This window comes from Trachemys scripta, chromosome 5 (assembly GCF_013100865.1).
Source record: "Trachemys scripta elegans isolate TJP31775 chromosome 5, CAS_Tse_1.0, whole genome shotgun sequence".
Lineage (NCBI taxonomy): Eukaryota > Metazoa > Chordata > Testudines > Emydidae > Trachemys > Trachemys scripta.
This window is the reverse complement of record NC_048302.1, coordinates 135,318,410-135,344,878: the sequence shown is the minus strand read 5'-3', so window position 1 is coordinate 135,344,878 and position 26,469 is coordinate 135,318,410. Positions and strand designations below refer to the sequence as shown.

The 26,469-nt window shown below is 45.4% G+C and overlaps 1 protein-coding gene across 1 annotated transcript in view; it reads right to left on the bottom strand.

Moving 5' to 3' along the window:
- Window positions 1–26,469, bottom strand: part of LOC117878389 (sideroflexin-5) — a gene marked incomplete in the record, with an annotated part of 121,459 nt that overhangs the window by 16,786 nt on the left and 78,204 nt on the right. Inside the window, 1 exon segment of the mRNA XM_034772553.1 lies at window positions 14,038–14,155. Within this exon segment, the coding sequence (XP_034628444.1) occupies window positions 14,038–14,155 (118 nt within the window).

The following is a 26,469-nucleotide window of genomic DNA, read 5'->3' as shown; positions in this document are numbered from 1 at the left end:
CCTGTGCTTCTGCATCAAGAGAAGACCGTGATTAGAAAGGAGACCTGGTGTTTACAGCTACCACCCAAGGAGATTACATAGTTTACCCTCTACATCTGAGGCCATTTGGAGCAGAGAACAATTCTGTGTTTTGTTTGGCTTTCCACTGCCGGGTTTAATCTTTAAGCCCTTGGCCCAGTTATTTCCATAATGGACTCCCTCAGCCATCAGGAAGTACAAGAACAAACAGATATCAACTGGCCATCAGGAAATTTAGACTTGAAATTAGATGAAGGTTTCTAACCATCCAAGGAGTGAAGTTCTGGAATAGCCTTCCCAGGGGAGCAGTGGAGGCAAAAGACATATCTGGCTTCAAGACTAAGCTTGATAAGTTTATGGAGGGGACGATATGATGGGATAGCCTAATTTTGGCAATTAATTGATCTTTGACTATTAGTGGGAAATATGCCCAATGGTCCGTGATGGGATGTTAGATGGGGTGGGATCTGAGTTACTATAGAGAATTCTTTCCTGGGTGTCTGGCTGGTGAGTCTTGCCCACATGCTCAGGGTTTAGCTGATTGCCAGATTTGGGGTCGGGAAGGAATTTTCCTCCAGGGCAGATTGGCAGAGGCCCTGGGGGTTTTTCACCTTCCTCTGCAGCGTGGGGCACGGGTCACTTTCTGGAGGATTCTCTGCACCTTGAAGTCTTTAAACCACAAGTTGAGGACTTCAATAGCTCAGACATAGGTCAGGGGTTTGTTACAGGAGTGGGTGAGTGAGATTCTGTGGCCTGCGTTGTGCAGGAGGTCAGACTAGAAGGTCATGATGGTCCCTTCTGACCTTAAAGCCTATGAGTGTCTCACAATGACAGCTGAGACGGACAGGGTGGAACTCTCAGACTCTGCCCTCTGCCGTGGGACCCACAAAGCCAGAAATCTGAACACACTCGAGTCTCGCAACCTTTAGAATGTGACACAGGCTCAGTTTGCTGCACAAAACCTTCTCAGAATCCCTGCGAAATAGCTTCGAGGAGTCTTCTCCAAATTTGCAGTGTCAGCCTCAGTACTGACAGCCCCAGGCATTTGAGCATCATTAGCCAGGCTCCAAAACATCATGAGGTTAGCTTAAAAACCATGAGATTTACAAAAAAATATATCTTTTTTTTTTGCCTAGTGGTTTCTGAACCATTGGGGCCATTCAGGACATGTTTTGAAGTTTTTCTCCACAATCGTAAGGACTAAAAAGATTGTTTTTTGTTAACGAAAGCCAAGATTCATACCTAATCACTTATCTTCAGGAGCTGGGGTTTTAAGAAGAATATCAAATATTGCAAAGCTTGCAGTGAAATTGTGAGAGTTGGCAACACTCTGACCCTAAGACAGTGGCGTGAAATTAAGGAGGGAGTGGAAAGGATGGTCCTTTTGAAGAGCAATGATGCCCTGTGTTTGGCACGCAGATACTGCAGCCTTTAGCGCATTAGACGTGAGCAGGATAGAAGCTCAGAGGTTAACACATGTGTAACGTGAAGTTACTGCCTACAAGCACTCACATAGTGGTAATTCCCACGCACATGACTGAATCAAATAACAAAGTTCATCACTGCAGACAGAAAACAGGTGACCCCAAGGCAAAGGCAGGGCACTTCCTCCCATGCAGCGGAGAACCAGATGAAGGGGCAGAATGACGACTGGTCAAGGGCAGGGCTTCTGATGCCCTTTCACATGGAACAAAAAAAAAAAGTTTGTTCATTCTGCATGGAAGTCCTGATTATGTGTGTGGCATGACTAGCGGAAGGTAAGAGCACATCAAGACAACTGTTTGCTAGCCAACAACTAGAGATTGCCACAGTCCTGGTCCTATAAAAAGTCTCTTAAGATCAGAGGCAAGCACAAGGCAGAACCATTTATGTTTGACCTTAAAGTCAGCAGTTGCAGTGGGCTGAGAACTCTCCCCCACAAGAGGAAGTCTTTCTGAAGTCAGCTGTATGGGGGCATTTAACATAGCAAGTAGGGGGAGAGATTCCTTACTCACTAGTCAGGAGATCAGGAAGTTTATGCTGTAGATTGCATTCTGCTGGGGTGGGGTCCATGCCAGCTAAAGCAGGTATGGAAAGATCAGGACTAGCCTACCTAGAAGATGACCTGGGGATGTCCACAGACAGTCTGCAACCAAAGCAGCAGAACTTGGGTTCTGAAGCTGCACATCTTTGTTTAATGAAATGGGCTATACAAGCCCCAGCACATACAGATACGTTTGACTTTTGTCCTCTTTTGCTGGATATAAAGGCCCATACTTTCATATCTACATCTGCATTTAGGCACCAAAAATCGAAGTGGCCTGATTTTCAGAGGTGCTGATCACCCACAACTCCCAGTGAAATCACTAACTTCAGGCACATGCGTGTCAAAATGTGGTCCAAAGCATACAAGCTTTTCAACATGACTGCCAAGATTAGACAAGCTAAGCAGGGTCAGCCTAGACCAGCACTTGTATGGGAGACCACCAAGGAACATGCAGGGTGCTACAGAAAGTGGCACTGGTGGTTGAATAGGTGGCACTTTCTCCCTATGAATCCCTGTTGAAGAAACAAGGACATTGGTAAGGATCAAATTCTGCTTACCTAACTCCCGCATTCCCAGTGGTTTCAAGTGGACACAGTATGCTTCTTCACTTCCTGTCCTCAGCTCTCGTAGTGTTGCTAAACAAGGCTACATTACACTCCAAAGGGAGCTGCATATCAATGATGTGATTAGTGAGTGTGCTGTGGAGTAACAAGTGTTAGAGAAATGAAACTGGTATTTTTATATTAGCCAGACCTAGAGCGGTATAATGGATGCATACCTTGATGACACATGAAGTCACAGTGTTTCAAGCAAGTGCCATTGTCTCTTGAAGTGTTGAAAGACGGAAGAGTGAATACCAACTCCCTTCTCTAGAGAGACAAGGTGGGTGAGGTAATATCTTTTTATCGGAATAAAATATCTTGTATTCTCATTCGGATTTTATTCTCATTCAATAACAATGTCAGAAAGGGATTTGGTTTCATGTTTTTATCTCTGTCCCTGGGACACAAATATGTAAACTATCCATCCTGCAAGCGCGAACTCCTGCAGGTGTGTGGGTAGGCCCAATAAAAGGCATTACCTCACCCACCTTGTCTTTCTACTCTCCTGGGACCAACATGGCTACAAAAACACTGCATAAGCCTCCTTTCTCTCTCAATCTTCAGCATCAGCTGCACAGAGTTCTGACGGTGGCAATTTTTCTCTTTGGGTGAAAATGAGCAATAAAACCAGATTAAGTCCATTTTAAGGAGAATCCCTCACACAGATCGCATAGCAGGAGAAAACACTCCTGGCTGTTTGGGGGTGAATATACAATCTCTGCAGGTATATGATATACTAAGAGGGAACGTCAAGGACAGCGTGATGGATGTTACAGGATTTAGGGAAGCTGCTGTAGCTTCTGAGACGCCAAACAATCTGCTTGAGAATCTCACGCTTTCAATGTGTCTCCTTCTCTTGGACGGGACAATGAATGGGACGATCAGGAATATACCACAAACCTCAAACAGTTAGAAAGTGACTATAATCGCTGGCCTTCGGGGAATTTGATCTGTTAGTTGGAACTTCTATACATTAACTAATTCTTCTTATGGCAAGCAAATCTGGAACAGTTCTGCTTGCTAAGCAGCCATGTGTCCTTAACACCTCCCTTGGAGTGTGGCCACTGCACGTATGGGGAGAGGCACAGCAGCCATCTCTCTGAGTAAGGGACTACTGAGAAATGTCCTGAAGAAAGAAGGCAATTAGCAGGCCCTGGAAAAATGGTTTCTTTCCATAAAGTGCCTTGTAAGTACGGCTTTCAAGCCTCTTTAAGGGTTAATGTTTAGCTGTTTACCTAGAGTTGTGGGATGTCAACTCTTTCTTTTGACTCTTAATGGCTTATAGCTATCAGGAGGTGAAGATTCCTTAAAAGAGATGGTGTCAGGAATGTTTTTTATGCCCACCAGCACCCACACACCTGCAGGAGTTTGTGCTTGCAGGATGGATAGTTTACATACTTGAACCTGTATCCCAGGGACAGAGATATAAACATGAAACCAGATCCCTTTCTGCATTGTTATTGAAGCCTTCTGCAGTACAAAGGGGCTCTTTCTCTCCCCACCCACATTAAATGACCACAAATAACTGTTCACTTCAAGGCAATTCTTCAAACTACTGCTCTAGGGATCAAGGCTACAGGTTTAGGGCCTGATCCTGTGAGGTGCTGAGCACTCTTTCCTCTCACAAACTTCACCTGGACTTGATTTCAATGGGAGAAAGACTCATCTCCTAATAGCTCCTTTGGAAGCGGCGGTGACATGCCTGTATTAGGCACAGAGACAAGGTGGGTGAGGTAATGTCTTTGATTGGGCCAGCTTCTGTTGGTGGAAAGGACGAGCTTTCGAGCTTCAGAGGCACCACATTGAAAGGGCAAAAATGTGATGACTGGGTCAGGTAACAAATTGCCACTATTGTAAACAGACTTCAAAACACAGATCAACCTACTCACACATCAAAGTTGTTTTGACAGGGGCATGGGAACAGAAATCTGGGCGCTGAATAAACCTGAATATTGCTCACTTGTGACATTCAAGGGATGAGAAATGCCAGTGTGCCTCGTAATTACACTTGGGTGCAAAGAGGCATTTCTAACTCAAACCGTCCTATTCAACTGCTGCCTCATTTTCAATAACTTCCGAAGAGCGACTCGTGCTGGGAACAGGAACCTCTGAATACAGAATTTCCATCTATTTCTCTGCAACACAGGCACAACCTGGGCAGAAGGGAGGTATGCTTCCCCCAAGCTGGTCACTGAGATCTTGAGAACAAGGCAGGTCAGCCATTAATCAATTCAACCCCAACTGATGACAATTCAGGTGCCAACTGTGACTCAGATGCCTGTTCACTAGAACCTGGATTCTGACCATCCAACTCGTTTTACACAAGTCTCCAAGCTGCCACCAGGAAATATCTTCCATCTGCTATCAGTCTGGGTTAGATTTAAATTGGCAGCCTACCACGTACCCCACAAAGGGAGAAGTGGCCGTGACTTCACTAGGGACTTTGCTATTGCTATGGAGTTTACATGGAAGGTGCTCAGAGATGCTACGGAGATGGGCAGCAGTATAAAACGGATAGATGGAGGGATTAGATAGATAGCTATATACATCTCCATAGCTACTAAGGCCTCTTCATTTTATAAAGTTTAGTTTCTTTCCATCTTGAAGGGGCAATGCATGTTTCTCTCCTGCTGAAGCATGACTCAGAAGGACACTGCACAGATTTATGCTGGAAGCATGGGGTTTCCCGCGTTCCTTTAATAGTAACAAAGCTCTAAAGAGATTCCACAGGCTGCCCACAAGAAAAACTCCCAGGAGTCTGCTGTGGAAGCAGATGCTGCTTCTGGGAGATCATTGCCAATAGGTGGCACCTGGAATGTGTGGATGTTGTCCAACTGAGGCGAGGAGGAGGAGTGGGCTGGTGCAGTGAAGCAATCCGACACCTCACCAATGTATTCCCCCTCTCACCCCAGCTACGTTCTCAAAAACAGAGTTTCAAATAACGCCAAGGGATTCTGTCAGATAATTGTGATCATCGGTGCCTTGGGCTTTTTATAACTAGAAGGAATGATACAGTGAGGGCAATTAAGCACTGGAACGATTTACTACGGGCTGTGATGGATTCTCCATCACTGGCAAATTTTAAAATCAAGATTGGATGCTCTTCTAAAAGGATATGCTCTAGTTCAAACAGGTGTTATTTTGGGGAAGTCCTCGGGGCTGTGTTATACAGGAGGTCAAACTAGATGACCACAGTGGTTCCTTCACTATAAATACTGTTCTGATGATATGCCATCTCCCTTTACAAACTCTCTGCACACAGCTTCCCCATTAAAATGCAGCCAACCCTGGGGTAGTCTGGAGCAGAGGGCAGGCTGGAAGCAGGAAGGAACCAAATAGTTGCAGTCACTTGGCTCAGCAGTTGCTTAGCTCAGAGTAGCTTCTTTCCAGTCTGCATGACAGTGGAGTCACTGCTGGAGATGGGGAGAGTTGGGATAGACAGGGCAGTACCACATGATAGGAGGGGAGAACGTAGGAGTGGACGCAAGGTTCGGAGCCAGGTGGGAGAGGAACAGTTGCGGGATATTTGCAACACACAGAACTGACATGGAAAACGTTTTCTGATTCCTACTGCCAACATTTCATTTCATCTTATTTCCTTGGAGAACTAAAAAAAGATCCTTTCAGTTTGAGCAATCATGCTCTCTGCTGGTGCTTTTTACATGCTCCAGTACTCACACAGGCTCTGGGTGTTTCTTAATGCCTTCAGAACGCATGGCACCTCGCTGTACTAATGATCTCCCAGACAGCAGCCCCCGAGAGCATCACAATTAGAGGGAAATGAAAGGGTGTACTCGTTGGAGGAATCTGCTCTACAGGAAGCGAGTGACTGTGATTTTTTTTTTTTTTTGCCCTGGTTGTTTTTGCAGCAAAGGTGTTCTGCAGATGCCAGGCTGTCAAGGTGGGATGGGGGAGTGGAATGGAGGTGTGAAGGGAAGGCCAAAGGGCAAGGCCAAAGGAAAAACAGCCTGTGAAATCTGGCTCCTCAGGAAACGCACGCCAGGCCTGTGAACCCTGCCCTCAGACAGAGGAACAGCTGGTACAGGTGAAAGAAAACAAGAGATGAGAAAGAGCGAGCAAGTGAGTTGGAGAGAAGAGAGATTGCCTCAACGAGGCAAGTCGTTTTCTCAAATCTCTTCTTGCTTTGTCATCTTATTTGGAAAAGGTTGACAGGAGGGAGAAAGGAAGGGATGGGTGGGAATTGAAACCTCAAAAGAAACAAATGGGCAAAAGACCTTCTGCTTTAAATCAAGGCTGATCAAAACCTTTCTGAAAGCAGGCTGTACTGTTCCGACAGAGAGAGGGTCTAGTCTGCCGTTTTGAGCTGATACACTTTGCCGCCTCAGGCCAATAGCGGGAACTATAGTTTTTAGTGTGCAATCTCCTTTCTGAGTTACATATTCCAGTATTTCTGCTGTGCTGTGGGACCCTCTCTGAGCCTATTAACCCAATTAGCCACTCAGTAAAGGACTGAAAATGTGAAAGACGTCAGCATTTAGGACTAGTAGCACTTTGTCAGTCTAGAGCACTCTATAAAGAGCTTTCAGCTGCTCTGGTGAAAAGACAGTTAAGCCTCAAAACAGGCCTGGGAGGTAGGTCAGTATTAGTCCCACTTTACAGATGGGGAAACTGAGGTACAGACAACAAAGTGATTTGCTCAGGGTCATACAGAGAATCAGAGCTGGGACTAAAACCCTGGTCTTCTGACTCCCAGTCCCATGCTTTAACCAGTAGACCATGCTCCCTCCCTTTGGTTACTGGGAGTAGAGCAGATGTATCCTTCCATCTAAATTAAACAGTCCCAGATGCCAAAATAAAAGGTAAAGAATGGCCCAATGAGAGAACAAGATCCTACCCATAGCTCATAAGAACAGCCATAGTGGGTCAGACCAAAGGTCCATCTAGCCCAGTCTCCTGTCTTCCGACAGTGGCCAATGCCAGGTGCCGCAGAGGGAATGAACAGAACAGGGAATCATCAAGTGATTCATCCTCTGTCGCCCGTTCCTGGCTTCCGGCAAACAGAGGCTAGGGATACCATCCCTGCCCATCCTGGCTAATAGCTAGGGCATGATCCTAACACTGTGCAGAATGAAATGGTTTCTCTGCTGCTATATGATGAATAATAAAGGTTGTTGGTTCAGCCTCGTACCTGTCAAATATTATTTCAACTCAAGTGAAGCCCAAGCCAGATAAAACCATAAAGTCATGAGCCTGCTACCAAAAAATGTGAGTTTCACATTTCCCAAGGACAGCCCCGTGTGTGTTGTCCAATATCCGATCACAGCAGGGTATCTGGATTTCCATTATCCCATCTACTGAAAGGATGAGCAGGTAACCTACACTTCAGTCCTATAAAATCACTCGCAGCCCTTTTTTCTCTGTGTGTGGGTCACTCTGCTATACCCCAAGCAGAGGCTACATCCCACCCTCACCCTCATTTCCCCCTTCCGATGGGGTACTATACTTCTGTCCTTCACTGGTCAGGGACCACTCATTCAAACTCCAGCCTTAGACAGGAGTTAGTCCACCCCACCTACTCCAGACATGAACACCCACCCTCCTCCACTAGTCACCCACAGCTGAACCTGATACAGCTCCAAATACCACAGCTTTTATCTCCAGCCCACCACAGATCATAACAGCAGCGGGAGCAGCTGAGATACAGGGTCTTATTCAACCCTGGTGGACCACTGGGGAAGACAAAGGAGTTACATCGGAGGTTAACTGGGTTCACGAATTACAATTTAAACTTGAATCAGCATTAAAAACTAAAGTTACTCTTGTCTATGGTCTGCAATAGTGCTGCCTTGAACGGAGATCCCTTCAGAGTGCTACACTGAGCTAGGTCAGTGCATAGAGAGGAGCTCTCCCAGGAACATCTTAAGGCTGCAGGAAGAAGTGCTGGAATTTCTGCAGGTGATTGCTTTTCCCTAGGAGTGGTACTGAACCTCTGACCCAGGAGAGCGTTGGCTGCTGGAGTTGGATCTGCTGGAGCGTCCATCATAGCCTTTCAGCTGGCATATAAAACTGAGCTTCTGACACTTGTGGACATTCAAGACCTCAGGGCACTTGTCACAAGAAGGGCAGTTTTCAAGGCCAGCCTTGACCATAAATGTCAGTTTCGGCCAATGAGCTTTTACGCTGCCTAAAGCCATCAGCATGTAAGGACACCATCCCTCATACCTGGGACTAAAGACAAGCCACCATACGTCTCACTTCTGAAACATCTCTCCAGCCCCAGCAGCCGGCAAATCCTTTCCCCCACTCCTCTCCAAGCTGGACTAAACTCCAGCAGAGAATCCCCTCAAGCAAGGCAGTCCTAAGGGAAAGATGGTTGCTTGGAGAACCCCTGTTGCCTTGCATCTGATTTCACTCCTAAGTATGATATAAGGATGCTTCTGGAGGGCTACGGCTGTGACCTCCATACAGCTCTTTTTGTCAAGTGCCATTTCATTAAAAAATCAGCCTTTTAACTGTGGACACATTTCAACCTCACCAAATCTGCTAATTATTGACAGTTGGTGAAGAGGAGATTTCACTTGTTCCTCCTGTTAAACTGCATCTAATTAGTAATTACTGGTTCACTGTCATCTTTACTGCAATAATCCCACTGCACATTGGCTCATTAACCTTTTGCTTTTCTAATGCAGCCTGCCAACAAGATGAAGGCTGAAACAGATTGGAAAACAATAGCTCAGTCTTGTATTTTAGATGTTTTTCCTCTTGCCCTGGAGAGCCGAAGGGAAGATTATTTTTAAGAAAAGAATTTCAATTGCAATCAGCCTCATTCTTGGTGACGGTTTGTCCTACATCTAGTCAGCTACTAGAAGTCTTTAAACTGGGCCTGTGATGGGGCCTGGGTCTCTCTGTCACTGACTCCTCTTCCAGATGCTTCAGCCCTTGTAACCAGACCCGTGCACTACACAGCATGCTGGACCTGGGTTCGGCAGCAAGATTCCTGGACTCTGCAGGTGCAGCAGACGGAAATTGTGCAGCAGTTTCTTTTAAATAGAAAATGAAGGGTCTGAGTTAATTAAATAGGTACGTGAACAATGAACTCAGTAGGGCAGCCCCTGGCTTATTTATTGGGATGCTGAATTCAATTGATTTTATGCAATTCCCATTTGCAGTGTTGGACATGTTGCAGATGTTTGTACAGGCAATGCATAACTGCACTGGAGGGACAGTCAGTATGCTGTAGGTTACAGCAGCTGGGCAGGAGATGCTGCCAGAGGAAGCATGGGGGGAGGGATAGCTCAGTGGTTTGAGCATTGGCCTGTTAAACCCAGGGTTGTGAGTTCAATCCTTGAGGGGGCCACTTAGGGAGCTGGGGCAAAATCAGTACTTGGTCCTGCTAGTGAAGGCAGGGGGCTGGACTCCATGTCCTTTCAAGGTCCCTTCCAGTTCTAGGAGATGGGATATCTCCATTAATTTATTTATTTAAAAAGCAGTTTGAGATTGTGAGCTAAGAATATTAACTGGGTATTTCTGCTAAAGTGATCTGCAGTGAAATACTTAATGCTGCAATTAGGTTTCAGAGTCAACACCCTCTTGAGAATAATGGGATAATTCCCACCGTATTCCCATAATGTTTTAGACTTGCTGCAGACCCAAGGAGACATCACTGCATTGGTTTACACTTGGTTTCTGTTTTCAGGGTTAGCTTCACAACCATAAGGGCTAGAAAAGAAAAGAAAAGAAAAGAAAAGAAAAGAAAAGAAAAGAAAAGAAAAGAAAAGAAAATTGAGCGTCTGGAGCACAGGCCTGCAGTATGAAGTGAATCAGAGAACCCCTGGGGCTCTGCTCTTGACTAGATATGGGTCCAAGACAGTTTTGATGCACTAACCTTCCCAAAGCTTGGTTCATCAACTCAAGGGTTACTATTCTAATGTCTATGTAGACAGTTTTAAGGCCAGATTCTGATTTCACTTACACTAGCTTTAAACTGGTATAACTCCACTGACTCTGAGGCAGCTATTTCTGACCTACATTGGTGTAAATGAAAGCAGAATCAAATCTTACGGCTTAAAAAAAACAGCCAAATGGCCTGCTTCATTAAGCTTCAGAATGTGGCAAAACTCACCATTTTTCTCAGGCCTATGGGGAGCGAGCAGTTAGACAGGATGGGAAAGTAGAGGCTTGGTGATAGGAATTGCTATTAAGGTCTCTGGCTTTTGCATAGGTTGCTGGGGCACCCCTTTAAATCTGTTACAGGGCTTTAACTCTGTGCAATACTGTTTCTTGTACGTTTTGTAAAGTGCTCAGAGTCAACAATGGGAGCTCAATACAATCAACATAAATACATTAAACGAACTAGGCTCCCCACTTCGGTCCCCTAAACTAAACTGAGAACAAAAAGCCACTGAAGCTAAGAGAGAGCTTAATAGTGAATCAGCTGCTAGGCTCATTTAATCACGGACGTCAAGTACATGCATAACAGAGTCAAATTTGGCTCATTTACTATTATTTTAAATGGTCCCTCTTTGGAGCCGAATCCCCTGGTTACACTCCTGTTGCCAATCATTTGCTCCATGGACATAGCTTGTTACAAGCGGACTGCCTCTAATGTCCAATCTATAGATGCTTTACACCTACTACATCCACAAACAAAACAAATACTTGCAGCACTGGGCGCAGAGTCCATATCCAGACACACAGGAAGGTCTGCTAGCATAGCAAGGAGAGGAAGCAGGTCTGGCAGATTTTGTGGGCCACTACTGCACACACATAAGCCAAACACATCACACACTCAGATCCTGAATTGAGAGACTCAGGACTGATGGGCTGTGACAGGACCCCTAGCCAAGCCTGTGAAGAACTGGCTCTGAAGAGATTATGGTTTTAGAGAACTGACCTACTCCATTCACTTCCTAGGTGCTGAATGTCTCCAAAGCTCACCAGCCATTAAACAGACCGGAATCAGATTCTGCAGGACTGGAGATTACACACACCCTTCAGTAAATGGAAACACTTTTTAAAAGACTGGGAGACTGATAAGACTGAACATAAAAATGCTTGATACCTCAAGTTCCCACAGCAGGACCTCAATTCTCTTGAAGCTGAGCCTGAGGGAGCAGAGCTGAGAACCCAGTGGATAATGAGCAATACACCACAGGCTGTAATGGCTTCCCTTCGCTGACACGATGCGTGGGCAGAGAGCACATCAGTCTGTTTTAGCGGCTAATCAGCTCTGATTCATGTTTACACTGTAGATAACACTTTTTTTGCTTTTAGAAGGTCACTTTCAATTAATCTTTGTACCATTTTAAAAGTCCCCATTGTTTGCAATTGTAATAGTCTTTGGTGCAAGATAGACATTAATTTTTCTCTGTAATTTAAAGAGAGCTGGGATTGATATGGCAATTAACATCAATATATCCTGTCAGACCAAAATATCAATAATAGCACTTTTCACCCAAAGAGCTCACAGTACCTTACAGATGTCCGTAAGCACTGTTAGACTCATTTTTCAGATCGGAAAACTAAGGCATGGACTTTTTTTTCTTTTTTTAAGGCCCAAACCTTCACAGAGGGCATATAATTTTGGATGCTTCAACTTTTGCATAACAAACTTTAGATACCTGTGGCTTGACTGGGTGCTCATCGCCGTTGGAAATCAGGCCCTAGGTGCCTTAAGATGGAGACCCAAACAATGAGTCACCCAAAATTAGTGGACATTTTTGAAAATTTAAGCCTTAATGACTATCCCAAGGAATTTAGGCCCAAGGAATTTCAGTGGCAGTTGTGATTGGACCCCAGTTCCGGTTTTACTTGAATGGTTTCCGCTACAAAACAGTTAAGTATCCCATCTTCTTTTGACTGGCATTTTGGTGACCCCATAAGCAAGAGAACTTCAAACTGGCTTTGAAGTGTGGCTTTTGGCCAAAAAGTGAAATCTGACACAACCTAACATATTCTTGTTGTTCGGCACCAACAACGTGCACTGTGCTGCACAAGACACAGAGCAAAGGCAGTCCCTGCCCTGAAGATACAATCTAGAGATGAAATGGAGAAGGTGGAATACTCTGAGAAGCTGCAAGAACAGGTATCTGCTCCTTGTGTGTCTTCCTGTCATAGAGGCTTGCTTTATAGACAAAAACAAATGTTCACTACGTGAACACTCCGGAGACAACACAGACCTGGGAGGGTGAGCAGGACTGTGTTCTTCCTCATGCGCCAGAAACAAAAGAGGCAGCTCAGTTCTGACCACGTAATCTTTACTATGGATGCTAATGAAAGAGAATGTACCCAGCTTGACTCTCAGAGCCCAGGGTGAGCTGTCAGGGCCCTCAGGTAGAAACACAAACATCGTTTGACTTGTGAACGGAGCACATTTGACCTAGAATCACTGAAAGAGAATAACTATGGAGGGCCACAATGTCGTCTTTAAAGCGTTACTCTTGACTACAAGCTGCTACCCTTTAAGTGCAAGCAGAGAGGATTCTTTCCAGGTACATTTTTTTAAATGCCTCATTTAAACGTTTTGTGTCCCCGCTCCTCCCTGCAATTAATATGTGTTAAAACTGATTACTGCACAGCCTAAGAATCCTCAGGACAGAAGTGGGTGAACCAACTAACTCCTAGGGGAGAAAAAAAGGATGGGAGGGGAAGGGGGGCCAAGCAGGAATGGTGCTGTTGTTGTATTTAAACCGTATATTTCTTGCATGGAACATAGGACTTTCTACTCAGTTCATCACTGGTTAACTTCAGCCTTCACTTAATTTGATCCAAACCTCAGGAATCAAATCCTTTGTAATAAATATAACAAAATCACAACCCCTTTTTTTGATCACCCAGGGCAGGTATTGTTGTATGATCCAATCACCAGCTAAAGGAAAGGAAAACCCACATGATAATAAAAGATGAACATGGCTCTCTGTATGCATCCAGCCATTGTTACTGACAAAGTAAGCACTGCCATGTGCTGAGCAAGCTGTGATGTGCACGCCGGAGGCCATATATATAACAAGACCAAGCACATATTTAAGTCAAGGAGACAACAGCTGACTCCCAAAGAACAGGAAGGCCTGGTAGCAATCAAACATTCAACAGAGCAATCCATTTTTGTGATTCACTGGGTTGTCCACATACCAAACCCACACCTGCACACATGCCCTCTCTCTCTAAACTGCCAAGTCAACATGCCCCCTGTACGCGTAGGCTAGAAACAGCCAACCTTCCCAACGACTCTTCTGGCTGGGGGCGTCTCCAAAAGCCTTAGACTGCGTGAGGTTTTAGATCCTGTTGGCTGCTGTGGTTGTGATCACCTGATAAAATCTGGCCCACCATTAGCTGGGGGAGGCAAACAAGCTGCCACGTTGCGGTGACTTCAGTGGAGCTACTCCTCTGCTTTGCGCGGCACAGTGTAATACAGACTAGACGTGCACTGACCTCCGACATCTGTGGAAAGAGACTGATGGCCAAGGGAAGAGCCAGGCCAAAGGCCGCGAGGCACACAATGCCTTGCACTGGGAGAACCATCCGGGGCCGGGATCGCAGGAGAGACGTTCTGTAAAGAGGAACGAGGCTTTGTTAGTTCGGCGGACACACCGGGTGACCCCGCGCCATCATCCAAACAAGCTCTGCTGCTCCGTTAGTGATGCACAAGGAGCAGTGGAGCAGTCTCCCTGTCTGTGACTGACTCCAAATCCCACCTCGAGATCCGACTGTCTCCCTGGCTCAGGACTCCCTGGCAAAACATTCATGAGACAGGACCAGGTCTCTGGCCCTTCCTCATGTTAAGCGGTACCCTGCTCTGGGAGTGGTGCTAATGAGATCAGTGGGACCGACTCACAGAGGACAATGCTACTCCTCTGTCCCACAGGGAGTTACGCACACACGATGGGCCAGTCCTGCAGGTCTGTGTAGTTCCATTAAAGTGAACTGGCCAAACTCACAGGTGATGTGCCGAGGCTGGTGTAGGCTGGACTTCCTGGATGCAATTGCATACCAAGCCCCTTGGGGACCCAGCACACAAAGCTGTAGCCCTGTCTGGGCTAGCAGGGGGTTGCTGTGGCCCCAGAACTGAAGGAATTTCTGTAAGTTGATGCAGACTTGCAACTCATAATCTGGAGCTGCTCAAAATAGCCATAGTGCCATCTGCTACAACCCCAGCCGTACCATGCCCCCCGTGGTCCCAGCCCCAGCTTGGCATGCCCTCCACAGGGGGGTGTTTGCGGCTGCCTTACACAGTGCCTGCACCAGGCAATTCTCCTGTAGCCAGCTAAGGGAAATCAACACAAGGGTGAGTCCCTCCCCCTTACGCACTTACCAATGTGTAACTTATGCACATAGCAGCTGAAAAAAATGTGCAAGTTGAAGTATGGTGGGGCTACTTTGATGTAGACCCTCTTGTTGGTTGCTTTTCTTACTGCTCTGTGCAAGATACACCAACTTAGAGGGCCAAATACAGTAGCTTTTCCTACCCTCAAGCTATTATTGACTATTTGTATTACAGCAGGTGCTAGAGGCCCATGTCCTACCTTCATTGCAGAATTAACTCGGGTGATCAGCACCTGCATCTGAGCACCTGGGTTAGCTTAGCCTGGGTGTGAGCTGCCACCTTGCCAAGCCATAATACCTGAGTTACTGTATCCTCAGTGGTACTGTGCTCCCTGGTGTGTGTCACTAGGACTTCTGGGGACATAACCCCTGGTTCTTCACGCTGCAGTAAGCTAAGCCACTCTATAATTCTTTCCCTATGAGTTGTGGGAGAACTTGTCAGTCCTTCTGAGCACACGGGGGGGAATTGTGGGAAGGCACCGGAGGACGATCAGCACTCAAGCCTGCATCCTCACTCCAAAGTGGGTGGGTCACCGGCACGAGTGAAAGCAGAACTCAGGCTCTAGCTCTCAGACCCAGCCAGGCCAGCTAGCCTGGGTTTGAAGCACCACCAAACTCAGGTGAGAGGGCTTTGTATGTGGACAGGATGGGGGCTAGGGACAAGACCCGAGTACGAGCCTGAGTGAACTCTGCAGTGAAGACGGACCCTGCCCCAAAGAACTTACAATCTTAACTGCAAGACAGACCGAGGGTGGGAGGGGAAATGAAGGCCTGGAGAAGGGAAGGGACTTGCCCCAGCACATCCAGCAGATCAGTAGCTGTGTAGGGAACAGAACCCTGTTCTCCTGAGTGCCTTTCCTACCCTTCGTTTAAATCATCACTCGGGGCTTTTCACATTTCTTCTTTCCCTTTGTCTCTCTGATCAGCCTGACAGTGCACAAGACAGCATTGTAAGGTCACAAACGGCAGGAAGCGAGAGAAGTGGCCAGCCGAGCACCTGAGGCTCTCTCAGTCTCACCAATGGTGGCGGCTGAGAGCTGCATTTTTATTTTTCCTTTGAGTAAAGCTTGGGAATAAAAATAGGGCCAGACCCTGAGCTGGTGTAAATCAACCATAGCTCCTTTCTCCTCCAGAGTCATAACTCCGCATTAATGGTGAGTGGAGACAACACTGCTCTACATTAAGTGTGCACTCCACAAGCTGGGCCCGGATTATCCAATATTCATCCGTCCTGTGATCAGTAGCCTGGAAAAGGATTTAAGCGCAATCCTTGTAGCCTACGCTCAGGCAGAATTCCTGCTGCAGGCAACAGCAGTTGTGTTTGCATAAGAGGTTCAGGATCAGGCCCTTAATTATATTATAACAAAGTTCTAAGATCACTCTACAGGAAAACAAGCCTTCAAGAACTGCCAGCAATGAAAAGTGGATAACTGGTCCCCTCTCGCTGGGAGAGAGGAGATTGCTGGAACTGATGCATTCAACTTGTGCTTAAAATGTCATGATCCATTCGAGCCCTCACTGAGAAACTTGTAGATACTGGTCTCTTTCTGGCTTCCCTGGAGTACAGTTTAGAACCCAGACATCATTGCTTATACCATCCTGGCACTTTAATTTGGAAGCTGCCCCCTTTTTAATTACTGCCCGGTTGGGGTCCTTATAATCACCCAAGTCAAAACTAAACCAATTTAAAATGATCACTGGTACAGCTCCCAGGTGTGACTTCCAGGAGTGTTTAAAACTCAGGCCAGTTCAAATTACAATGGCTATAACCTCCTAATTAAGAAGAGTTATGGCTTGATTTAAAGAAAAAAAAAAACTAATTAACACATGAAGTGTAATGTCTTAATTGGGACTCGGATTCTAAAATTTGTGAAGTTCAGGATAAATGATTCATAATTAGTGGAGAAGGATCACTTTTCTTCTGCCCTTAGGATCTTTGTCCTCAAATCAGTTTTCAAAATAACATTTAGCTCAATATTGTCTTCTGCATTTTGCAAAGAGGGAATCGGAATGCTGTCTAATATCCCAACAACTGCCCCCCCCCCCAAAATCTACATCTGATTTCAATTGCTAGATGTTCCACAACCTCCTGTTTGCAAAGCAATCATCGCATACCAGACAAAAGAATGAATTCACTGTTTGTTAAATAGTGAACTAGTTTATTTCCCGGTAAATAAATTGTGAGTCTTCCTCAGCTGTTAGAGTACAGAACTGGAAGTCAAGACTCCTCGGTCCTATTAACAGCTCTGTCACTGAAATTATGGCCTGGTCTACATGGGGGGAAGAAATTGAACAAATACGTTAAGAATATGATAATAGCATAGCTGAAGTCGATGTATCTTAGGTCGACTTACCTCGCGTCCTCACGGCGCGGGGTTGACTGCCGCCGCTCCCCCGTCAACTCTGCTTCCACCTCTTGCCGTGGTGGAGTACAGGAGTCGACGGCAGAGCGATCGGGGATCGATATATCACGTCTACACTAGATGCGATAAATCGATCCCCGATAGATCGATCACTACCCGCCGATCCGGCAGGTAGTGTAGACGTACCCTATGTCTACACTTAAAATGATACAGCGGCACTGTTGCACCGCATCAGCATAGACGCTACAGCAACAAGAGGGGTTCCCCCGCTGCTGTAGTTAATTCACCTCCCCAGGAGGCAGTAGCGAGGGCCAAAGGTGCTGGAACTAGGGGTGTGTGTGGGGGGATGTTGCCGCACCCCCTGGTTTGAAGTAGTAATAACCTAAATACGTGGTTTCTGCCTTCTGCACCCCCACTATAAAATTTGTTCCAGCACCACTGGCTAGATCGACAGGAGAATTCTTCTGTTCACCTAGCACTATCTACACTGGGGGTTAGATCGGCCTCTAACTACACCCCAGAGAGACGTACCAAAGCCATTGTAATTTTTCAGTGTAGACCAGCCCTGACGTGCTTCGGGCCAGATTGCGATGATCATACTCCCAGGGAACGAACAGTACCTTGCACTATCAGTAGTTCCATTAAAATCAACAAGGCTACTTGTGGAATCTGATATGACTCAGTGCAAGTAGGGATATCCCACTTGAACCCTCTGTGATTCAAAATATATCAGATCAGCACAAATTTTCCAAAGTGGCCTCTAATTCTGAGTTGCTCCAATTTTTGGGTGCTCAGCTTTGGATGCACTGAGCCCAATACATTGCTGCCTGCATCTTGTGTTGTCCTTTACACCAGTAGAAAACAAGGGCCACACACTAGCAAATCAGAACAGTAGGGTTTTATACCCACTTTGCAGCGGGGCAAACAATTCTCAAGGCAATTCTATGGTGAATCAGACCCAGCGTTCCTAAAGCTGGGCACCCAAACACAAAGTCCCTAGAATTAGAAGCCACCTTTGAAAATGTGGGCCTTGCCTCTTCTGTTCCTCTGCCTGCAAAATGATCATATTTACATCCCATTCTGCCCATTTCTGAGGCACACAGAGCAGCGCTGCCTGCTGCACGCTCGGCTGCGAAGCACAATTAACATTTGCAAATTGATCTTTGGATGAAAGACACTATGTATGTGCAAAGTATTTCTCCTCCTGCCACTGCCACCACTTTTCTCCTTCTGTCTGTCTCTCTCCCTCTCTTTTTAAGCTTTGTCTGTCTACTCCCCCTCAAAATTCCCTGGTGCCTACTTTTTTGGCATCTTGCTGCTGACGCACAGCGGATTCAAGCAAGCCAATGACATCATGAGGAGCTTCTGCCTCATTGAGCTCAGGTATAAATTATTATTCTGAGATTGATGTATTTAAAACAGAAAGACCTTAAAGATCCCATATAGATATATATGTGTGTGTGTGTGTGTATCAACTTATGCAGACAGTACATCTGCTCCACAGACACAGTGTGTTGTAGATCTTGTAAATACACCTTCATTCAACTTTCATCACATTGTTCATTAGTGATTTAAATTTTGCATAATTTGGCAGCTGCCTCTGGTGTTTTTCAGGAGGTACTGTAATTTATTCCATATGGAAGTGACTTGGTGTACTAAAAAGGAGTTATCAGGTTCAGTGAACCAGAGCTGTATTTGCCTAGAAGAAGGTGTTAGATGCTAAACTAAATATGACAGGAGTTAACTGAAATCTCCCGACTGACAGATTCTGTGGGTTTTGTCGCGTTTAATATAAACAGGATCATAGCTAATACGTACATTATGAGAGACTGGGAATTACAATGGGACAGGAACATTATGTTGATTTCTTGTGGGTCAAAGCCCTGAGTATCCTGAGACACATCCCAGGCAGGAGGGGGCTACTCAGAGCCCCTTGTTAAAGCTGCACTTCCAAAATAAAGGAATGTATGGGGTGATTTTCCTGTCCTTGAGGGAACTGTCCTGTATCTGGATCCTGCTAATCCACCCCTGCCACAAGCAACTTATCCCTAGGGATCAGAAAAATCTACCTGATGAGCACATTTATTTTGCCAGCTGGATGGCCTCTATTTTTAAAATCAGTTCCCTGGGGAAGCTTCCCCCAGATGTCCTACAAGCCATCCCCACCCCACCGTTGAGGGTCACCCAAGAGAATGCTGTGCTTTGGTTGCGATAAGGCAGCTGTCAGGAGAGCCAGGGACTCCAGGATTTTCCTTTTAAAAGGAAAAACAGCTGCGACTTAGGACATGTGGGAGCCTCAGCATGGCATGGGTGCACGTGGCTGTGAGGCTGTCAGCTGAGCGATTTCACCTGGAGACCTATCACGTTAAAATCTGGGCTAGAAGGGAGGTTAAGAGAGAGAAGAAACTCATCTTTAGGCGGTAAAACTTTGACGTTCTCTACGGATTCCCCTTAGTCCCCACACTCTGCCGACATTACCAGCCTCATCGGATGACTGGCCAGTTCCGCACCCCGTGACCCCGTGCCTTCTTCCATGTGGCCCACTGTGCACAGTACGACCTCCCGGAGATTACCACAGGGTCTCAACCCTGCCTGCACGTAAGTCCCTCTTGAAGACCCACTTCTGCTGGGCAACCTACAGTGAACTGAGCTGTCTTGTACATAAATTGCCTGTTGTTGTTGTTCCCCCTTTCCCTCACCTCTATCTACGTGTCTGATTGTCCTTCAGCTGGGAGCTCCTTGGGACAGGGACCAACCTTGCAAAGTGTTTGGAAAGCCGGGCACTACCAAAAATAAATGATTGTAAAGACACTCTGCTGGTGCCTTGCCCAGTCAGTGGCTTGAGATGATTTTAAATGGTGCATAAAATGGTGCTCAACTGTCTTCATTGCAGAATTAAGGATATTTTGATTAAAACAATATAACCAGTGTCTTGAACTTTATGCCCTTTGCCTTCTGGCTACAGCAAAGTGACATACCTGGGCATGAAACCTTCAGCCCTTAGCAAACTCCAACTGGTACAGAACACGGCAGATCTCCTGAGCAACGTGAGCACATCGCACCTGTCCTCCACTCCCTGCACTACCAAACCAAGTTCAAGGTCTCAATCCTTATCTTCAAAGCACTCAACAGCCTGGGTCGAGGTTACCTAAAGAGCCTACATCTTTGGGATGGGGACTGTTGTCAATGATCTTTCTCCTCTGGCACAATTGCACTGTGATGTTGTGCAGTCTATATGGTTTTATAAAAATATAATAAGGAGTGAATATAATGTAACTGTAATAGTTTTATAAAAATAGGATAAGTGAATATAATATAACTGGAATATGCTTCATGCAAAAGGTCTCTTGTAAGGTATCATTACAAAGCTTATAATCTACTGAGTGTGATCATACTATTTGTATAAATGTACCACTCTTGTATCTAAAACTAGAAATATGAAATATAACTCTAAGGGCCTATTGTAATTATGCAAAGTGTGGGCCATTAATAGTGGTTTGGAATCTTGATGACTCCCATTAACCAGGGCCATTGTCTGCAGATGGCTCTGTTTCACCTGTAAGTCTTCCTGTATATGGGCAGGTCTACACTACCCGCCTGAATCGGCGGGTAGAAATCGATCTCTCGGGGATCAAATTATCGCGTCTCGTCGGGATGCGACAATCGATCCCTGAATCGACGCTTCTACTCCACCAGCGGAGGTAGGAGTAAGTGCCGTCGACGGGGGAGCTGCGGAGGTCGATTTGCCACCGTCCTCACAGCGGGGTAAGTCGGCTCCGATACGTCGAATTCAGCTACGCTATTCACGTAGCTGAATTTGTGTATCTTAAATCGACACCCCCCCCCCCCCCCGTAGTGAGGACGTAGCCTATGTGTGTGCTGGCAAGTGGGTAATGAGGTCTTGCAGTGACATGTGATCATAGCACCTGACCTGGAATCCATCTTTAACCTGGGTGCTTTTCTGGGGGGGGACGGGGGGGGGACGACAAAGGGTTCCCGCCTTATGCAAAAGATATATAAAGGGGTGGAAGAGAACAGTGCGGGGGAGAAGCCATCATGAAGAATCCGCTAGCTATCACCTGAGCTGGAATAAGAGCTGTACCGGGGGAAAGAATTGTGCCCAGGCCTGGAAGTTGTCCAGTCTGAGAAAAAACTTACTGAAGCATCTCTGAGGGTGAGATTATCTGTATTCAGTTTGATTAGGCATAGATTTGTGCATTTTATTTTATTTTGCCTGGTGACTTATTTTGTTCTGTCTGTTACTACTTGGAACCACTTAAATCCTATTTTCTGTATTTAATAAAATCACTTTCTACTTAGTAATTAACTCAGAGTATGTATTAATAACTGGGGGAGCAAACAACTGTGCATATCTCTCTATCAGTGTTATAGAGGGCAAACAATTTATGAGTTTGCCCTGCATAAGCTTTATGCAGGGTAAAATGGATTTATTTGGGTTTAGACCTCATTGGGAGTTGGGCATCTGAGTGTGAAAGACAAGCACACTTCTGTGAGATGTTTTCAGGTAAACTTGCAGCTTTGAGGCAAGTGATTCAGACCCAGGGTCTGTGTTGGAGCAGACAGGAGTGTCTGGCTCAGCAAGACAGGTGCTGGAGTCCTGAGCTGGCAGGGAAAACAGGAATAAAAGTAGTCTTGGCACATTGGATGGCAACTACCAAGGGGGTTTCTGTGATCCAACCCGTCACAGGAACTCTCTGAAATAAGAGTAGAGCTTGTCTGTGCAGGAGACAGAGGTTTTTCAGGGGCCGGTCGGAGATGGCAAAATGAAATCCCTCAGGAACTAAGGACCACCACGAACCTCACCACTTTCCATTCTAAGTGCTAGGGACACGTCTTTGACCTTGTCATCTCTAATATAAACACATAGCAGCATATGTACATTTGGGTGTATAATGTACGTACATGTGGGTGTATAAGCCCTCCAAAAGAAAACACTCCACTGCACACACACTGTGAAGAGGATGAGAGAACAAAAAATGTGACAGATGTGCAGTCACATTGCTTAATTCTCTACTGAAAGGCGCTAAGATACTCCAGCAATGAGTGTGGTATAAGGACCTATATAGAATAGAATAGAACAGAATCCTCCCCATGAACAAATCAAACCAGTAGCCCTACTTATCCACTCCATAGTATAAAGATTTCCAGCCAAGGGTCTCTAGTACAAGTCTGTTTGCCAAAAGGTTCTGCCACCTTCTTTGGCTCTGGTTATGAGAAACCCTTTTCATTTAACTTGAAAAACAAATTAATTGATTCCCAGTTCTCCTCTCCAACACAGCACACAAACCCCAAGACACTGGGGTCACAGGTTAAGGGAGAGGGAGGAAGAAATTATTGTGTGAGTCCCTGTTAAAATCTTAGTATCAGAGGGGTAGCTGTGTTAGTCTGTATCCACAAAAACAACGAGGAGTCTGGTGGCACCTTAAAGACTAACAGATTTAGTTGGGCATAAGCTTTCATGGGTAAAAAACCCCACTTCTTCAGATGTTTTTTACCCACGAAAGCTTATGCCCAAATAAATCTGTTAGTCTTTAAGGTGCCACCGGACTCCTCGTTGTTCCTGTTAAAATCTTGACACCACCTCTCCACTCTACAAATGCTGCTGAAAGGTCTAACTGCGCTTCCGGGATTGGACAGAAAATAATTCTGCTGACTAGAACAGAATTAACAAAGTGACTGCAACTTCCCCACTTCCCAGATGTTTTTAAGGGAATTTTGTGCTGGTGACAGATGCGCTGGAGACTGGATTTCACTTGGTATCTACAGAATGGGCACAGCACGGGCAGCTGAAATGCCAACCAGCTAATATGCCTCAAGGAGGGAGCTCAGTCTCCAACCCCATGTCCATTTCTCTGAGACTGCCCACCGGGGACCCTGGGGTATCAGCTGTGGGGGGCTGTTTTGCAATGGGCAAACTTGTCTTGTAGGGAAAGGACGGGGACTGCTCTAATAGAATTTCATAGGGCAACACGCAGGGTGTGAGAAGACCGTTTTCACCTTTGTATCATCAGAGTCACTGCTGAAAAGTGCAGTGTGGTATTATAAACATACCCCAAGGAACCTAAGCTGCAGCTTCATGCTCCCTGGCCTTCTGCCACAACTGCTGCTTGCGCCCCTCCAGACCACTCAGAATGAAGCAGCCAAGCTCAGCCTCCTCTCCTTTCACTCCTCTCCTCTTGCCTCATCCCACCTTCTGCATCGAGTTCCAGCTTCTCAGCCTTGCCTTTTAGGCCTTGCACAGCTCCGAGACTCTCTCCTGCCTACATCTCTGTTCTCACTTCACAGCCCTTGCTCTCTCTGCTCTGCCAACATGTCCTCCTTCCCCTCTGCCTCGCTGCTCTCCGCTCGTCTTTGTGCCTTCTTCCACACTGGCCCCGGCACCTGAAACCCATTCTCAGTTCTCTCCACTGAAGTGATCACCAACGAAATGGTTAATGGGCCACCATGGGCTGTAGTGCTGACACAGTGGTTGGATCAACAGAGGGCAGAGAGTTCACCCCTCTAGGCTACTGTTTCAGGCTCTCCACATACTCAAGAAAACACAGCATTGTCTTCGCTCAGTTTGGGTTTGGAAAGGTTGGGTTTTTTTTTGACAACTGCAAGGGCTAGAAACTTTTTTTTTTTAAATGAAAACTGAGATTCTTCACAATCCAAATATCATATAGGCCACGTAGATACATCCAGCAGGCTGGGTCTGGCACCCGGGCTGTATGTCTGACATACCTGATTTAGGGTGTAAGCTCTCTGGAGTAGAGGCACCGGGCCAAAAACTCTACTGGTGTAAACTGGAGCAGTTCCACGGACTCCACTGAAGATGTGCCAACTTACACTCAGCAGAGTATTTGATCCCATGTCTTTATAAGCTCTATGCACACTCGTCATGCCATATAAAAAGATAAAATAACAACATAGCTTATTTTCTCCTGGACAGGAGTCTGGATAAAACTGAAATGCCAAGTGGATACCTATGTATGTCCCCAAATATTTAATTTTAGGGCTGTCAAGCGATTAAAAAAATTAATTGCAGGATTAATCGCACTGTTAAACAATGATAGAATACCATTTATTTAAATATTTTTGGATGTTTTCTACATTTTCAAATATATTGATTTCAATTACAACACAGAATGCAAAATGTACACTGCTCACTTTATATTTATTTTTGATTGCAAGTATCTGCACTGTAAAAACACAAAAGTAGTCGTATTTTTCAATTCACCCAAGTACTGTAGTGCAATCTCTTTATCATGAAAGTTGAACTTACAAATGTAGAATTATGTACAAAAATAACTGCATTCAAAAATAAAACAATGTAAAGTTTTAGAGCCTGCAAGTCCACTTACTCCTACTTCTTGTTCAGCCAATCGCTCAGACAAACAAGTTTGTTTACATTTGCAGGAGATAATGCTGCCCGCTTCTTGTATACAATGTCATCTGAAAGTGAGAACAGGCATTCTCATGGCACTGTTGTAGCCGGCATCGCAAGATATTTCTGTGCCAGATGTGCTAAAGATTCACATGTGCCTTCATGCTTCAACCACCATTCCAGGGGACATGCGTCCATGCTGATGATGGGTTCTGCTCAATAACAATCCAAAGCAGTGCAGACCGACGCATGTTCATTTTCATTATCTGAGTCAGATGCCACCAGCAGAAGGTTGATTTTACTTTTTGGTGGTTTGAGTTCTGCAGTTTCCACATTGGAGTGTTGCTCTTTTAATACTTCTGAAAGCGTGCTCCACACTTCGTCCCTTTCAGATTTTGCCGGCACTTCAGATTCTTAAACCTTAGGTGAGTGCTGTACCTATGTTTAGAAATCTCACATTGGTACCTTCTTTGTGTTTTGTCAAAACTGCAGTGAAAGTGTTCTTAAAATGAACAAGTGCTGGCTCATCATCCGAGATTGCTATAACATGAAATATATGGCAGAATGTGGGTAAAACAGAGAAGGGGACATACAATTCTCTCCCAAGGAGTTCAGTCACAAATTTAATTAATGCATTATTTTTTTAACGAGTGTCATCAGAATGGAAGCATGTCCTCTGGAATAGTGGCTGAAGCATGAAGGGGCATACAAATGTTTAGCATATCTGGCACATAATGTGCCATGCAAATGCCTGTTCTCACTTTCTGGTGACATTGTAAATGAGAAGAGGGCAGCTTTATCTTCTATAAATGCAAAATAACTTGTTTGTCTTAGCGATTGGCTGAACAAGAAGTAGGACTGAGTGGACTTGTAGGCTCTGAAGTTTTACATTGTTTTGTTTTTGAGTGCAGTTCTCTAACAAAAAAAAATCTACATTTGTAAGTTGCACTTTATTGGCAAAGAGATTGCACTACAGTACTTGTATGAGGTGAACTGAAAAATACTATTTCTTTTTACAGTGCAAATATTTGTAATAAAAATAATATACACTTTGATTTCAATTACAACACAGAATACAATCAGGGCCGGCTCCAGGGTTTTGGCCGCCCCAAGCAGCCAAAAAAAAAAAAAAAAAGCCGCAATCGCGATCTAAAAAAAGCCGCGATTGCGATCTGCAGCGGCAATTCGGCGGGAGGTCCTTCACTCGCAGGCAGACTGAGGGACCGTCCGCCGAATTGCCGCTGAATACCTGGACCTGCCGCTCCTCTCCGGAGCGGCCGCCCCAAACACCTGCTTGAGAAGCTGGTGCCTGGAGCCAGCCCTGAATACAATATATATGAAAATGTAGAAAAACATCCAAAATATTTCATAAATTTCAATTGGTATTCTATTGCTTAACAGTGCAATTAAAACGGTGATTAATCAGGATTAATTTTTAATCACAATTAATTTTCTTGTGTTAATCGCGTGAGTTAACTGTGATTAATCAACAGCCCTACTTCATTTATACCAAACTAACTTTCTAAGAGTACAGCGGCCTCTGATACGCTCACCACTGTAACTGGCTTAGCCGACCTTACCTGGATGGCTGAAAAAAGTCATTGGGACCTGTCAACATTATGGCTTGAATCATGCTAGCAATAACTCTTTTGTGTTTTCCAGCATGGCTACTGCTAATCTGGTTTCTTTGCCCAGTGCGGACTGAGGATTTTAAGACTTAAGCGAGCCCCAAAAGCCCCATTAGGTAACACACAGAACCACTTCCGAAGATGAGGCCCAGTCCTGTTCCCA